The sequence below is a fragment of the Elephas maximus genome, chromosome 18 (genome assembly GCF_024166365.1).
Source record: "Elephas maximus indicus isolate mEleMax1 chromosome 18, mEleMax1 primary haplotype, whole genome shotgun sequence".
Taxonomy (NCBI): domain Eukaryota; kingdom Metazoa; phylum Chordata; class Mammalia; order Proboscidea; family Elephantidae; genus Elephas; species Elephas maximus.
Genome location: NC_064836.1, coordinates 58,522,552 through 58,540,706, shown reverse-complemented (window position 1 = coordinate 58,540,706; position 18,155 = coordinate 58,522,552). Strand labels below are relative to the sequence as shown.

Below are 18,155 nucleotides of genomic sequence, written 5' to 3'. Positions count from 1 at the left end.
CTGCAAAATCTTTTTTTGCCAAATAAGATAACATAATCAAGGGAATGATATAATTACAAGACCTCCTACACTCAGGGGAAGGGACAATGTAAGGGTGTGGGTCATTGAGAGTTGTCATAGAATTCTGCCTACAAGCTATTTACGTGTAATAGAAAATTCAAGATTTTATGATAGTGAATGCTCAAACTACAAATTACTAATCTTATCTATGGAATGAATGTGAGTTCTCAGGGAGCTGATAGAGACATTTAGGAAGGCAAGAGTCATTTATTTTCTACACTAAATGCCAAATATTCAGACTCCCTTGCTACTCAGAAGATTAAAGGTTGCAGTGAAACCACCTGTAGTTTTGGATGTAGAGCTGCCCAGAGGCACAAAAGTGTTTCTGAGTCAGAAGATTGAGGGGAAAAGAAAAACAGAGTTAGATTAAAATTTAGGTTGTTTCATTTTCCTGTTTAAATCTTATTTAAAAAAAAAAAAAAAATTCTCATCATTGCTTACAGAATAAAGTCTAAGTCCTTAATCTGAAATAAAAGATTTTCTATGACCTGTCCTCTGCCTCCTTATTTATGATTTTCCCATGCCTTGCACATAAGTTTCACAATTACTTCAAACTATCACATGAGTTTACATAAAAGCCTGATGATCCTTTCTTTAGAAGATCACACCACCTCCTTGCACCCTCAACTCATATGAGTCCCTATTCATTGTTTAAGATCCATTTACTCATTTAACAGGTATATACTGAGTGCCTGTGTTCATTAATGCTTTGTTAAGCCGTCACATCACTAACAATGTAGGGCTCTTCTCTGCTTCCTGTATGTCAAAACAATGGCCAGTTCATATATCTATCACTGTATTTATTAGATCCTTTGTTTACATGTCTTTCCCCAAGCGACCTATTAATTCCTTTAGGATTATTCTGTTTTATTTGTTTATACATATAATTCTAATTCAGAGCTTGGTGCAATTACTTAACCATGATTTTTGAACTTGATAATAATAACAATAATAATAATATCTAAAACATATTCAGTGATTCCTTGTATGTAAAAATACTTTATACCAATTGGCTCATAAAATGTCCTTGCAACAGCATTCTGAGGTAAAAATTATAGTCCTCATTTTGCAGAAGAGAAACTAGACCTGGAAGACAGAGATAAGATTTTTCTACACATTACTGATACCTCTCAACTTTACATTCCCTAGACCAGTGTAGTCCCCAAACAGGTGAATCACTATCACCCAGGAACTTGTTAAAAATGAAAAAATTCAGGTTCTGCCTCATACCTTCTCAATCAGAAAATCTGTCTGAGCCCTGTAATCCGAGGTGATGAAGGCACAAGTTAAAGTTTGAGAACCACTGCTCTATAATGTAATACGGGACTACTCTGGCCAGGCTAATGTGATCATCTAGTTTTTTCAACAACTTTCACCCAGGAACTTGGATATTATTTTCCAGGGCTTCAAACCAGTTCATTCCAGTTTGACCCCTCTGCTGAGAATTTGCATTGCCACCCCTAGGTATACTGAATCAGAATCCCCAGGGGATCTTGTTAAAATATAGATTCTGATTCAGTATATCTGGAGCGAAAAGGCAAATCCTCAGCAGGGGATTGAACTGGAATGAACTGGTTTGAGGCCGTGTTATATTTGTATGTTAGAGAGTGATGGAGAGAGGATAAAGATTTGTAGAGATACAACTCATCCTAAAACAGAAGTCACTTGCAGGTCTACACAACAAATACATAGAGTCTGGAAATTAACACTGTGTTCAAAACCTGAGCTGGAAAATACTTAGTTAAAATATATAGGAATAAGCTTTTCCTTTGCCTGCAATAACTTCTTTGGAAACTACACAAAATGTCCCATGTTCTTTATGGGAAAATATTCTCCACAAGTGTCTCATCTCTCTAAAGACATCTTAAGTGTCTCCAGGTCACAGATCTTGTTTTTCATCATTTGGATCATCACTGATACAGCATTGAGTACTGTGAAATTAGGAGGTACTCAATGATTTCTTATTGAGTTGAACTGGTTTGGATAAGCCTATCGTTTATCTTTGCTTTATGCCTGCATTGCCTTTTTAAAAAAGTGTCAAGTGATATTGTAGTAAAAACAGTTCAAATTGTAATATGAAGTCAAATTTTGATCTCTGAAAAGACAACCTAGTACAAGGTAAGTGTGGCGCGTGCTTTTAGTGAGAGTGTCTGCTGAGAATTTTAAAACGAAATTTCACTGAGCACATGCCGAGGATAGCAACAGTAATGAATGTGCGCTCTGTGTAGAGCATTGCACTCCTCATATTTTCATATGCACTTATAAAAATAAACTTTATACTTCTCAGGCTGTTCACCATCTGTTTGGGAAGACGGGGTTTGCAAACAGAAAAAGCTATCGAAGAATCCAAGTGTAGGGATGATGAATGTGCTGGAAGTGGTCATGCAGGGGGAATAAAAGGAGGCTTCACCCTCTGAATGCAGCACAACGCATGTAATGAGTCTGTACGTGTTCTAATCTTGATGTTTTGGTCTCGACGGAAGGGATTTAACATATGGTAGTTTACAAGATCAAACTTTTTTGCTTTTACAATAAACAATGGTCCACTCGCATCTGCTTGGCATTGAGAGCAGAAGTCAAATTTATCAAAAATTAAACTATTTCATAAAAATTTGAGAACATCATGGGTTTCTCATGAAACTACAAAGAAACTGAGTAAAACTAACTGCCTACCTAACTATGGATTTAAGGGTTACTTTACCTCAAGCGGAAACCCTGGTGATGCAGTGGTTAAATGCTACAGCTGCTAACCAGAAGGTTGGCAGTTCAAATCCACCAGGTGCTTCTTGGAAACTCTATGGGGCAGTTCTACCCTGTCCTATAGGGTCGCTATGAGTTGGAATCAACTCGACAGCAATGGGCTTGGTTTTATGGTTTTACCTCAAGCAATTTGACCTTTATCCCCAGAATCTGTGAATTAACCCTTAGAGCAGCTGGGCTACATTGGACACAGCTGAGGATTTGTTTTAATGAGTATGAACTGATCTGGGAGCCCACTTGGTAACCAATAATGAATTCATGGACTAGCCAGTAAAAGCTCAAAACACTAAAGTTGGAAGAAGCTTCCTGAGGGAGGGAATCCTGGAAGGGAATCTTTCTGGGAATGGACATGCCCTTTCTCTGGGGACCTTTCCAAACCTCACCTGAATACCTCTTCCTGTGGCTCCTGTTTTTCTTACCAGTTTGTATCCTGTTACTTCCGAATTGTATCATTTACTTTAATAAACCATATAACCATAAGTACAGTCTGTGAGTTATGTGTGACACTGCAGCAAATTACTGCACTCAGCAGAGAATGAGACACAGTACATGGTGGAGGGGGTGGCTGGTGTAAGGGACAATGTGAAAGTTGGAAAGTAGAGATATATATGACCTTCGCCTCCTAAGAACCAGCTTTGTGATGGTTCTTATTCACAGATTATTCATACATTATTCATATACTAACTGTTTATGTCAGCATTAAAGAAGGGAAGTATGAAGGTAATGAGACAGTTCATTGAAGAGTATTTAAGGAGGGCATTGTATCAAAAACCAAGAACTTCACACGAAAGGACATACTTGATGTGTAAGAATTTGCCACCTGGAGAATTCTTTTAGGCCGTAGAAAGGGAATTTTAAATGTATTCTGCAGGCTAAGCCTTTCCATCAAAAGTGCTTAATTAAGCATTAAAAGTGGCCTGATCAGATCCTTACTGTTGTAAAACAAGCCTGGAAGTAGTGTTGTTTCCATTTAGGAAAGCGCAAAATCCAGACATGCTTAAACAACTATCACTGAGCCCTGGCAGAATTCAAGAACCAGGTTACAAAGTAACTTGACAGTTTAACTTTGCAAAATGCCTAACTTTTATCTCAGGATTTGTAGTTATTCAAATTTTGTTCAATAAGATATTTATAACTCTAAGACAAAGATAGTGTAATTATGGCTAAGGTCCTATTTGATATGTGTGTGTACGTGGGTGTGGGTAGATAGATGATGGATAGATAGATAGATAGACAGACAGACAGATAAACTAATTATATGAATTGCAAACCTATAATTTCTCAGTTAAACAGGCAATCTCACCTCCTGGCTCTATATCCCTATCGCTAAGAATTATTGTTTATCTGATATAAGGCATTAAAATTACAAGTTAAAATAATCAGAATGGTTTGCATTACCTATCTCATAGAAAGTAATGTTGAGAATAATACATATCACTACGTAGACAGGAAACATGTTTTAACCACCATCATAATCAAACCTTATACTTGGATTTGAATATAATTGTGATGTCGGGCCCAAGGTATGTATATGCAGGGAGATAGAAACACTGCTAGCCTTACCAGCCATCCTCTATATACTTCTTGCCCCTCTAAAAAAAATGTATGAATGTGTGTGAGTGTGTGTGTGTGTGCGCTCAAATTTAAGTCAATTAACTAAGAACAAAACTATGCTGAATATTTAAATTATCGTACATTTTTACTGAGACGAGTAATTTTCTTTTTCTTTTACTCTCTATGAAACCTACTAGCAATCAGATTTATGGTTAACCAATTTTATTTTTAGAACTTTGTAATTTCAGAAACCAACAAGTTATAAAGACATAAGAATTGATGCAGTCTCTCTGTCTAAAAGCTAAATAATATATCTAACTTCTGAAATAGTAATATTTAACATGTATCCAGTGCTTACGTAGAGTCAAGGACAACTGTTTTTCATCCATTAACTCATTCATTTCTCCAGTTATCCTGTGAGTTACCTATTATTGTTAAACCCATTTTATAGAATAGTAAAATGAGACACAGAGATGTATGTTAATATACCTTGCAAAATGACCTAATTAAGGAAATGGGTGAATCTCATTCAAATTATGCTTAATTAGAAAGTGATACAGTGGCTTGAAAAAAATTATATAAAATGCCTTTTTCTAATACTTCATGCTGGTTTCAGAACATTAATTTTGACCTAGGACAATTTTCCATTCTTTACCTTTAATCTCTTTGTCATTTTTAAACCATCTTATATCAGCTGCAGGTTTACTACCAGATGTTTTGCAAGTCAGTTGCATCAAGTCTCCCTCCATAACTGGTGATGAAAATCCACTAATTTGGGGCTTCTCAGGAACTCCTGAAAATTAAACAAATAAATAAAGTTAACAACAGTCTTCAGAATGGATTCTGTCTTGTGACTACTGCTTTTACACACAAAGTTGCTAAAATGTGTGATTAACCGAGAATACATTTAATCAGGAATAATAAATTGCTACATAATAAGTGATATATTTATAAGAGAGAGAGTGAGCACCCAGGTGGTGCAATGGTTAAAGCGATTAGCTGCTAACTGAAAGATATTGGAATCCACAGCGGTTCCACAGGAGAAAAGACCTGTAGATCTGCTCCGAAAAGATTACAGCCTAGGAAACCTTCTATACTAGGGTAGTTCTACCTTGTCCTATAGAGTCTCTATGAGTCAGAATCAACTCAACAGCATACAACAAAAACACACACACACATATATACATATATAAAAAAACACTTGAAATGAATTTTATTCAAGTAATATTTAATGAAATTACAAAATTTTGCCTAGAATATTACTATTTGTAAAACTTGAAAATAACCATCCAATCAATATTTCTTATGATTTACCAGTATAAGGTTTTAAGAACATATACTGTTTATGTTTGGGGAGGGGGAGGCACATATCTTCATTATTTAGGAAATTCAGATTTAATTAAAACATCACTTTACATGTATGATTTCATAATTCTTAGAAGTTTAAAAAGGAGAACGTCTTCTGTGTACTTGGTTGAAAAAATGCAGTTTGGATTAAGAGATATATCCATATTTGCAACTATACTGGCGTTTCTGATACTTCTAAAGGAGAAAATGTCTCTTGATGTTGTTTCTATAAGAAACGCAATTGCAGTGTTATGATGCTTGCTATGTATTGTTTTTAAGGCTATACCACATAGTACCTTTATGAATTCAAATCATCCAATGCCTATGCAGAGATATTACACAGGTGGTTTAAATAATAGAATAAAATACATTCGCTGGCAATAAAATTCTCTTGTCAGGGTAAAGTTTTTAAATTTTTTTTCTAAAATGAATTAATAATAAAGGCAGACTGGAAGCTTCATAATTTGCCCACTTAATTCCATTTGAGAAAAATAAAATGTAAGAATGCTGGAAAGCACCAACATGAGAAATACAAATTAAAACAATAACATCAAAGATAAATGACAGATCAACAGACCGCTATTAGCTGGCTAGGTTTTTTTTTTCTTTTTCTCTTTCTTTTCATTCTCTTCACCTTCATATTACATTTTTTATCTTTGTCACACCACCATTTAATAAGCTGAATTTAGCCAGTCATCTATTCTTGTACTCTCAAGGTGGCCCGCTACAGAACAATACATTAACCTTAGGCAGTTGTTATCCTGAAATACTCCATTTTTGTGCGTATATTTTGTCCTTAATAGCAAACTGGCGAAGATTTTTATAAAATAGTCCCAGTGAGACTTGCAAAGAAACATATTTCATATCCCATGCGCAAAACCAATTCACTAGCCGGATTAACTTTAATATTCCCACCCAAAAGAACAGCGGGTTTTCGTCCTTTTAAATGCGACTTTCTGCCTTTGTCTATCTAAAAAGGAAGGCAAGCTAGGGGGAAGAAAATCAATCTTTAAATTCCTCTAACTTGTTCAGTACACAGGTGTGTTTCAATGAACTGCAGCAATTTCAGCTGATTGGGCCACTGACGTCTGTGAAATCACAGAGAGCTCAAAGCTACAGCTTTATTTCCTCAGAATCTGTATGAATGTATTGCTTTTTTGTGTCCCTTTAACCTTTGGAAAAATGGTCCAATATTTAGAGAATAAAAGCACAAAGAAGCTACAATCTGCCTGCACAGGTGACACTGTGCACTTCACTTGGGAAGCTAGAAAACACAAAGCTAACTAGGCGAGAAGACTCACGGAACTGTTAAGGAAATTTACGCATCCTAAAATACATAACCCAAAACCCAAACCAAGCCCAGTCACGTGAGGTCGATTCCGACTCATAGCGACCCTATAGGACAGAGTAGAACTGCCCCATAGAGTTTCCAAGGAGCGCCTGGCGGATTCAAACTGCGGACCCTTTGGTTAGCACCCGTAGCACTTAACCACTGCGCCACCAGGGTTTCCACCAAAAACATATAAAGGGGTCATATTTGAAAGCAACAAGTTAGTATGGAAGACCCCCTCATCAGCTGACTAATATGATAAAATGGAGGAGCACAGTATGGACACAAGTTGAACTCAATACACTCATTGTTCGGCTACTTCGTAAAAGGATCACAATATATACAATTGTATATAGATTATTTTATACAAAGAAATGTAGATGGAGAATCAGGAAGCCTGGCATCTATTGCTGGCTGAGAAACAAAATGCCTGTGTGGCCTCCTGCTTTTATATAAATCTTTGCACTTCCTTTTGTCCATTTATAAAGTGATTAAGGTAATGAAATGATTTCTAAAATGCCTTTTGTTATAATACAGCATATCATGAGTTAAAATATACCTATTAAAATGATCCTTAATATGTATATTTTTCAGATTGAATCATGGTGCTACAGCAGCATACATCTCTCTGGCTTTGTGGTTAAACAACAACAAAAAAAAAAACCCAGTGCCGCCTTCGAGTCGATTCCGACTCATACAGACCCTATAGAACAGAGTAGAACTGCCCCATAGAGTTTCCATAGAGCACCTTGCAGATTCGAACTGCCAGCTCCTTGGTTAGCAGCCATAGCACTTAACCACTCTGCCACCAGGGTGTCGGCTTTGTGATCACATAGTGTTATTCTCTTGTACTCACCCAGAACAGTGAGATAGGCCTTGGAAGTTTTGACAGGCATGGTAAACAAAGAACAGGTGTACTGCCCTTCATCAGAGAGAGACACGTCACTGACGCTGATGCTCAATTCATGCCAGGAAGCGCGAACCAGCTCAATTCTATTGTCCCTTAAAGCTGGAAAGAGAAAATATTGAAACTGTGAATAACAGCATTAGGAAAAGTTATACATTAGGAAAAAACGTACTAACTATGCATTTTTGGCACAATAAACATTTTCTTTGGCCGTAAATCTAAACCTTATTTCCTGAAACAATTTAAACCAAAAAAAAAAAAAAAAACCCAGTGCTGTCGAGTCGATTCTAACTCATAACGACCCTAAAGGACAGAGTAGAACTGCCCCATAGAGTTTCCAAGGAGCGCCTGGCGGATTTGAACTGCCGAACCTTTGGTTAGCAGCAGTAACACTTAACCACTACACCACCAGGGTTTCCGAAACAATTTAAAGAAAGGTTTAAATAGAACGAAAAATTTTATCAGATTTTTTTTTTTTTAAGTCATGAGAATTAGGTGCTCTTTAATGCTGTAAGAAAGAACTTTTCGATTAAATGACTGCATCTAATACACTTTAGATGAGGTAGATATTGATGGTGATAGAAGCAGCTTTCCCCAACAAAGTCTTTCATGAAATGATAGTGCCAAGAAATATTATAAACAAAATGGGTTCCCTTCTGTAGAGAAATAAGTTTGGGAAACTATGACCCCTGCATGCCTTTCTAAGGACCCACAATGAACATTAGTATGTTAAAAGCTCTCTGCCGTAGATACACCTGTGGAACTTTATTTAAACCAGAGCTAACATTTAGCTGAAAAGCACTTGCAAGGTACCTGAGGTTTAAATGTGCACTGACTGGTAGGTACCTCTGTAAACTGTATGCTAAACATTTTAAATTATGTTTTCTGGTTTAAACCACTCAGGGGTGGATTAACCAATAAGCACAGTATGCACAGGCTTATAGAAAGCATGGGCTTAATTGTGTTTACTTACTAAGCTGTAGTGTGCAACTTCACATGGGTTTCACCACACCTTTGATGTGGTAAAAAACAGATGAAATTGTGTACTACTGATTAATAAGTAAGCACAGTTAAGCCCAAGTATACCTTGCTTATTGGGTAATCCATCCCTGAATTACCACTTACTGTATATACAGAACACTTGTTTTCACAAGAGATGTCTTAGCATCTCACTGAATTATGCTCCTCTTAACTCATTTTGGGACTAACCATAAAAAAATATTAAATATTATTATGTACAACTGTGAACCCTTGTATTAAACAAGAAGCAACTAAGGGAGTACTCAGAAATGTGGAAAGAGGAAGAAGTACTGGTTATGGACATCAAGACTCCAGGAATAACACAGTAACAGGATGTCTTAAGCTTCCCACAAAATAGTAGAGGTGATCCAGTTCCCATATCTCTCAACCCCAACCTAGCAACAGAAGGTGGTCCAGGTAGCTCATTATTATCCCCCATTGAATGGGGGTTCCACCAGCAATACCAGGATAGCCTGGAGGCACTACAAAAGGAAATGACATGGAAACCTACCTGATAATAAGCATTAGGGGGAAGAAATCTCTTTCCTCTCCTGGCTTGAAACTCCCCTTCCCTACCTAGAGAAACCAGGAGGCCGGCATCACTGGCAGAGGAGGTCCAACTTGAACAAGAATCCAACAAAGCAAGCTATCATCTTCCCCATGAGCTACGAACCCCTTGCCTTACCTACAGTCACCAGGTGACCTGGTCTGGGGAAGCTCTGTCTGTCCCTATAGGTGGCAGCAGTAGGGATCAGTGGGAACCCTAGCAGAACCAGACAAATCAGACTGACCAAAATTGTCTCCACAAAGCCTCTAAAAATTAAATTGTCATTGGAACCACAGCCTGTAACAATAAACCAGGACCTAAACTAGTGACTGCCTCCTAGAATTGGAGATTAAACAGGACCCAGAGTCTCCACCACTATACCCAAAATGTCTAGGGTGCGATTTAAAACAAAAAAACAAACACCCCACCCCCACCACACACACACACACACACACACACACACACACACACACAAACCCTCATTGTACCAAAAACCATGAAATTCACAACTTGAATGAGAAAGGACAACCAACAAATGCAGGCACTGAGATGAATCAGATGTTGAATTTATCCGAAAAGGATTTTAAAACAGCTATCGGACTGGGTATCGTAAAAATTTGTAATCAATTATTAATTATCTTGAAACAAATGAAAAAATAGAAAACCTCAACAAAGAAAAAGAAGTTATTAAAAAAGAACCAAATTGAAATTAACTAAAATAAAAATCTGCTGAATCAACTTAATAGTACAGTGGAGAGGAGAGAGGATGGAATCAATGAATTTAAGGCAGATCAACAGAATTCAACCAATCTGAATAATAGAAAGAAAACATATGAAAAAAATTAAATGGAGCCTCAAGGATCTGTGGGATAATAACAAGAATTAAGCATTTTGTGCCATCGGATTTGCAGAAGGAGAGGAGAAAGAACATAGGACTGGAAGTATATTGCAAGAGATAATGGCTGACAACTTCCCAAATTTGGCAAAAGACATAAACACATAGAGTGAAGAAACTGAGCCAACCCTAAATAGGATGAACTCAAAGAAATCCATGCCAAGATACATCAAAATTAAACTTCTGAAAACTAAAAACAAAGGAAAAGAAAGCAGAATCACATATTACCTATAAGGAAATACCAATTCTTATTCAGTAAAACTATCCTTTAGGGATAAAAGGAAAATAAATATGTTCCCAAAGAAGAAAGCTAAGAATTTGTCAGTAGCAGACCTATGTTAAAGAAGAATTTAAAAAAGTTCTTTGAACAAAGGAAACGATAAAAGAAGAACTTGAGGAGCATCAAGAAAGAAGAAAGAGTAACAAAGGGAACAAAAATGTAGGTAAATACAATAGGCTTCCTTTTTCTTCATGGGTTTTCCAAATCGTATTTGGTGATTGAAATAAAAATTATAACACAAGCTGATACGGTGTTCAATACACAGGAAATACTCAAGACAATGGTATTTAAAAAATGAGGAGGGCAACGGCTCCTAATGGAAATAAGGTTTCCACACTTTACTCAAAGTGATAAAAGGTTGATACTAGTAGATAATAGATACTAGTAGAATATACATATACATTTACGAATACATATATATTCTACTATATATTACTACATATATACAGTAATGTCCAGAGCAGTCACTAGGTGTACAAAGTGATGCACTCAAAAACTCTATCAATATAAATCAAGATGGGATCCTTTTACAGAATGTTTTGAAATGGAAAAATTATAGAGATGGAGAACAGATGAGTGATTGCAAGGGGTTAGGGATAGCAGAAAGTGGCAGGGAACAGAAGGGAAGCAAACGACAGCATGAGGAATTCTTGGGATGCGTCTGTTTTGTACCTCAACTGTGGTGATGGATACACAAAACTGCACATGTGATAAAATCGCATAGAAAGAATATGCACATACACACATGAACATGCCCACCTGCACACACATGTACATGCACACAAATGAAAACATGTAAAATTTATAAAATCAGAATAAGATTGGTGGCTAATAGCAATGTGAATTTCCTGGTTATGATTTTGTACTATAATTTTGCAAGATGTTACCTGGGAGAAGGGTACATGAGATCTCTCTGTATTATTTCTTACGCATAAAACCCATTGCCATCAGTCAATCCCAACCCATAGTGACCCTACAGGACAGAGTAGAACCATCCCATAGGGTTTCCAAGGAGCACCTGGTAGATTGGAAATGCTGACCTTTTGGTTAGCAGCCGAACTCTTAATCAATATGGCCCCCAGGGTTTCCAATTATTTCTTACAGTTGCATTTAAATGCATAATAAAAGTTCAATTGACAAAATCATTGTGCACATTTGTCAGAGTAAGGTGGGTGATGGGTTAGGATATCAAAGCTTAAAATTCATTGTACAAATTTTCCACAGAGCAAGGGGGAGTGCCAAATGCCGTATATACCATATATGCCTGCACCTTCCCTATATGGTATAAGAGAAGTAATCAATTATAAAATACATAACATTCAGGAAATTTTGAAATGTTTGTAATTTTTAAATATTTACAATAAAATCATCCCTACATACACTCAAATCACACATATATTAATGATTGTAATCCTTCTGCAGCCATTTTTTAACACTAATGTTGTAAGAAGATAGTCTTGCAAATATTTTTGAAGCTATTTTTATATAATATGAAAAGTAAGGCAGGTCTGATTGCCAGTATGTGTGTGATTCCATTAGGATACAGTGCACAGTTTTTTGGAATGTGTATTTTGTCCTTTACTTCCTGCACGCCATAATGTTTGTGCCTTCTTCAGTTGACAAAAACAGTGAGACACAAATTTGTGATTTCCCCCAACAAGACCTCATGCTAGATCAACCACTTTTCAAAGCTATGATTTATAAAAAACACTTACTACATGTATATTCTTTAAAAAAAAAAAAAAAAAATATGAGATCACCAAAGAGGAAAACCTCAAGTTCCTGCAACGATGCTCTACGGATAAAATATGTTACCCACCACCCTCTGTGTGCAATTTCATTTCCTCTATCACAGGTCTCACCAAGGAGAGACAGAGCTTTTAAGTTTTCAGTGAATCACTGAGAAAACGAATTTAACACTCTTTTGGCCAATACTAGTTTGTGGAAACTCTACAACCTGCTGAAGTCAATCTGAATTACTCAAGGCGTAGGAATATAAAACTTTTATATTTAAACCATTGGCATGGGGTAACCCCAAAAGCACTGACTTTGGAATCAAAAGACCTGGCTTTAGGTAATCGTATGAGATCAGATTTCCTGTGGATAATAATTCCTGGTTTAGTTCCATTTTTGGACTACAAGGACCAAAAGAAACCATGTACTATATAAAATTGACTTAAAATGAATCTAAAATATTATTAAAATATTTTGAGTTAGTATCCTGAAGGAAGCTAAATACCTTAGTGTCGGAAATGCCTCTATCAATTTCCCTTACTAAATCATGTAATACTTTGGGTTATTTTATGATTATTAATGGTGTTGACTAAAATCTAGACTCTGAAAATCAGAATCCCTGAATTTTAGGGTAAGCTTTGTTACTGATGAAGTTATAAACCTGGGTAAGTCACTTCATTGTTGTGCTCCTCAGTTTGCTTGAGTTAGTTGGAGATAATAATGATTGTTAATATCAAAGTGAAAGCATAAGGAATGTGGCCTAGCACTTTAAAACTGAAATATATGACATATTAAAAAACGGGCAGCACACTCCCACAAGCCAAGAATGGGCAAAAATTTGTAGAGGAGTTAGTTTGTAAATTTTCTTAATAAAAAATTTGCTAAAACAATATGGCCTCTTAAGGAGATTTTAGTTGGACTGAATATTTTAAGCAAGTCCTACATTTATAAGATTAATCTTTACAAGGATGAAAATACGATGTCCTCTGCAGTTCACTACAAAACAACATTTCAAATATGAAAGGGTAGGGGAAAAACTTCAATAGTCCAAAGAGAGACATAATAGCTCAAATGGTTTCCCTGTGAGCAGGAACCCTGGCTGACTCATTTCAGCACCCTAAGCCATTGCTGACTGCACGGTAGGTGTTCAGTGAACTGCCATTGAATGGAAACTGAGAACCAAACTCTCTACATAGAAGAGCAGAGTGAAAAAGAACTTAACTAGGAAATTTCCTTCAATCTCTCTCCCTAGGATTCCATGGGAGTGTAGCCAAAATTAAAAGGAAAGGAAAAAAAAAAAAAAGTGTCCTTTTTATACACTGCGGCACATGACACAGCTGGAAACATCAGGCTGCTCAAGTTTCTAATAAGTGATACTTCATTAGAACATAATTTGAAATCCTGAATGAGTGACTTTTAAGGATATTGACATTCCAGAAACTGAAGAAATCCCAAGAGTATGGCCCAGCAGATACCCGTTTAGCTCAGTAATGAAGTCACACCCGAGGTTCACCCTTCAGCCAAAGATTAGACAGGCCCATAAAGCAAAACGAGACTAAAGGGGCACGATATCTCAGGGGCAAGGATTAGAAGCAGGAGGTGACCTAAACTGGTAATGGGGAACCTAAGGTCGAGAAGGGAGAGTGTTGACATGTTGTGCTGTTATTAACCAATGCCAGAGAACAGTACGTGTACTGTTTAATAAGAAACTAGTTTGTTCTATAAACCTTCATCTAAAGTATAATAATAACAAAAAAAGAATGTTAGAATTTATTACAGCAATTATTTTAAACTCCTATGTATTTATAGGGGAGCCCTCATGGTGCAGCGGTTAAGAGCTCGGTTGCTAACCAAAAGGTCAGCAGCTCGAATCCACCAAAGGAAAAATAAATATACTGTCATTTAACTCTAGAGTTTCCAAATAAACTGAAAAGGTGGTGATCAGAGACTATGCACACTACTTAACTCTTGGAAACTCTGTGGCGGTTCTACTCTGTCCTATAGGGTTGCTATGAGTCAGAATGGACTTGATGGCAACATGTTTGGTTTTTTTGATTTTCTGCATAGTAAATCTCAAATGCACAGTCAAATTAAATAAAGAACTGTAATACTGTCAGTTAAAGTGAATACAACCCTTAAAAATAAATAAGCTTTCCCTGAACACAGAATGTTAATCATTGCCTCAATTAAAAAATAAATAAATAATAAATTGAATATTTCATTTAAAAAGATTTTAAAATATTGCTCTTGGAATAAATGAAGAGAAAAAATGAGCAAGTGTAACAAAAGAATGAAAGGGAATTGGTCACACATCAGAAAGATTAAAATGTTTTTTTTTTAATAGGTTAAGTTGGCCACTCTGCGATCAGGTTCATCAGGTATTAGGTGCCTGCGACCCACTGGTGAGGTGATTTAATGGTTCAAAACTCTGAGCTCTGGAGGATTGAATCTGAGCTGCAAATAAGAAGCATTGACCAATGAGTAGGAATCTATTAAGTAGCACTTAACTCTGGAGAAAATTATTTTCCCAATATACCTGTGGTTTTAAATGGTTCATCAAACATACAAATGCATATTTGTAGTTCATACTGGCTAAAAATTACTTGAAGAAATGTAGTCATGTTTTATATCCATTTCTAACAGTTGTTATCTGTGAATTCAATTAGTTGCATATTAACTAGTTTTAATCCAAATTATTTAATAACAACAGTACGATTGGATTTACCTGGCATTATTCTTTCAAGGAACTGCCAGCAATTTGTGGATATTTGTAATAATTTCCCTTCCTTAAGTGTTATGATTTGTATGAGTGATCACATACTGCTCCCCAGAAACTTTTTCAAGTATTTTTTTTCTTAAATTGGTTACCAGAGAATAATAATTCATGTCACACTTTAGGATGCTTAAATAATGATAATAAAATACACTTCATTATGTAATCATTCTTAAGGTTATTAAAACGTAAAAAATAACAACCTTACATATTCTTTGCATTTGTTCTTGATCATCCAGACCTAAAACTTTCCTAAATCAGCATTATGTCTTACATATCTTTGTGTTCCGCACCGCGCATCCACAGGCTACAGTCCATACAAATCCCCCCAAAACCCAGACCTGCTGCCATTGAATCAATTCTAACTCATAGAGAGCCTATTATAGGACAGAGTGGAACTGCCCTATGGGGTTTCCAAGAAGCACCTGGTGAATTCAAACTGCTCACCTTTTGGTTAGCAACTGTAGCTCTTAACGACTACGCCACCAGGGTTTCCATATTCAATATAGAGTCCATCAATAAATTATTGGATTAAAATGGATATGTGGATTATCAATATTTTTTTATAATTGTACATATTTACTGTATTTCATAAAATGAAGATTAGATGCTTGATAATTTCATAATAATTTACCTGTGCTTTACTAACAAATACATAAAGGCAAAACCCTAGATCAGTATGATACATGTCACTGCAAGTGACATCTCAGCCCCTTAAATTCTCAGTATTCATATAATTCATGCTCACAGGCATCCCAACATACATCCATAGAACTTCAGCCAGAACAATAATTTTATTGTTTTAAAAATCCAGTTAGAGGGGCGGAGCCAAGATGGCGGACTAGGCAGACACTACCTCGAATCCCTCTTACAACAAAGACACGGAAAAACAAGTGAATAGATCACATACATAACAATCTACGAACCCTGAACAACAAACACAGATTTAGAGACAGAGAACGAACTAATACGGGGAAGCAGCGATTGTTTCCAGAGCCTGGAGCCAGCGTACCAGTCAGGTACGGCACAAGCACAGAGAGCTGCTCCACCCCCCTGAACTAACCCCGGGAAGGGGACCAGCCGGTTCCACGGGCGGCGTGGGACACAGCCGGTAGGAGAAGTCCCAGGGAGGCAGTGACTGGTCTTGGAGCAGAAACAGCAGCGTCCAAGCCGGGGAACCGTCCCGCAGGGATTTGGACTGGACGCAGGTACGGCATAAACATGGAGAGTTGCTCCACCCCCCTGAACTAACCCCGGGAAGGGGACCAGCCGGGTCGCGCGGGCAACGTGGGACGCAGACGGTAGGAAAAGTCCCCGGGAGGCAGCGACTGGTATTGGAGCGGGGAGAACAGCGTCCCAGCCGGGACACTCGGTCACGGCACAAGCACGGGAAGCTGCTCCACCCATCTGAACTAACCCCGGGAGCCCAACTGGCTCTCGGGTGCGGCACGGCCACGTGGCTGTAGGGACGAGAAGTCCCCGGGAGGCAGCGACTGATTTTGGAGTCAAGAGTGCACCGTCCCAGTAGGGGAGCCTTGACGCTTGGCGTGGGGCTGGAAGCGGAGGATCTGACCGTGACTCCAGTGGGCCAGACCCCCCAGGGGCAATCTCCACACAGCCAGCACACATAGGCAACGCGCCCCGCGGGAATCTCAGATATAATAGTCATTCCAAGCAAGACAAGCAACTCTGGCTATATTCTGAGGTGCTACTCTCCTATCTCTCTGTTCCCTCCCCCACTCTCCCCAGGCGGCTTCATTAACATCTGAATAGCCTGAGCCAGAGGGAGAACTCCGATAGGGATCTGACTGCATTTTTTTTTTAGCGGATTTTCTGGAAAAACTAGTTTCCCAGTGATGGCGCGGAGACAACAATCCATATCAAACCACTTAAAGAAGCAGACCATGACAGCTTCTCCAACCCCCCAAACAAAAGAATCAAAATCTTTCCCAAATGAAGATACAATCTTGGAATTATCAGATACAGAATATAAAAAACTAATTTACAGAATGCTTAATGATATCAAAAATGAAATTAGGATAACTGCAGAAAAAGCCAAGGAACACACTGATAAAACTGTTGAAGAACTCAAAAAGATTATTCAAGAACATACTGGAAAAATTAATAAGTTGTAAGAATCCAGAGAGAGACAACATGTAGAAATCCAGAAGATTACCAATAAAATAACAGAATTAGACAACGCACTAGGAAGTCAGAGGAGCAGACTCGAGCAATTAGAATGCAGGCTGGGACATCTGGAGGACCAGGGAATCAACACCAACATAGCTGAAAAAAAATCAGATAAAGGAATTAAAAAAAAATAAAGAAACCCTAAGAATTATGTGGGGCTCTATCAAGAAGGATAACCTGCGGGTGATTGGAGTACCAGAACAGGGAGGGAGGAGAGAAAACACAGAGAAAATAGTTGAAGAAGTCCTGACAGAAAACTTCCCTGACATCATGAAAGACGAAAGGATATCTATCCAAGATGCTCATCGAACCCCATTTAAGATTGATCCAAAAAGAAAAACACCAAGACATATTATCATCAAACTCACCAAAACCAAAGACAAACAGAAAATTTTAAAAGCAGCCAGGGAGAAAAGAAAGGTTTCCTTCAAGGGAGAATCAATAAGAATAAGTTCAGACTACTCAACAGAAACCATGCAGGCAAGAAGGGAATGGGACGACATATACAGAACACTGAAGAAGAAAAACTGCCAGCCAAGGATCATATATCCAGCAAAACTCTCCCTGAAATATGAAGGCGAAATTAAGATATTTACAGACAAACACAAGTTTAGAGAATTTGCAAAAACCAAACCAAAGCTACAAGAAATACTAAAGGATATTGTTTGGTCAGGGAACCAATAATATCAGATATCAGCACAACACAAGGTCACAAAACAGAACGTCCTGATATCAACTCAAATAGGGAAATAACAAAA

General features: G+C 37.4%; 1 protein-coding gene across 3 annotated transcripts in view; it reads right to left on the bottom strand.

Moving 5' to 3' along the window:
• Positions 1 to 18,155, bottom strand: part of CADM2 (cell adhesion molecule 2) — a 1,167,413-nt gene that overhangs the window by 157,929 nt on the left and 991,329 nt on the right. For all 3 annotated transcript variants that reach the window (XM_049858640.1, XM_049858642.1, XM_049858641.1), the window contains 2 exons: positions 7,908 to 8,060; positions 5,030 to 5,167 (listed from right to left, as the gene is read on the bottom strand). In XM_049858640.1, coding sequence (XP_049714597.1) covers positions 5,030 to 5,167; positions 7,908 to 8,060 — 291 coding nt within the window. The remainder of the gene's footprint in view (positions 1 to 5,029; positions 5,168 to 7,907; positions 8,061 to 18,155) is intronic.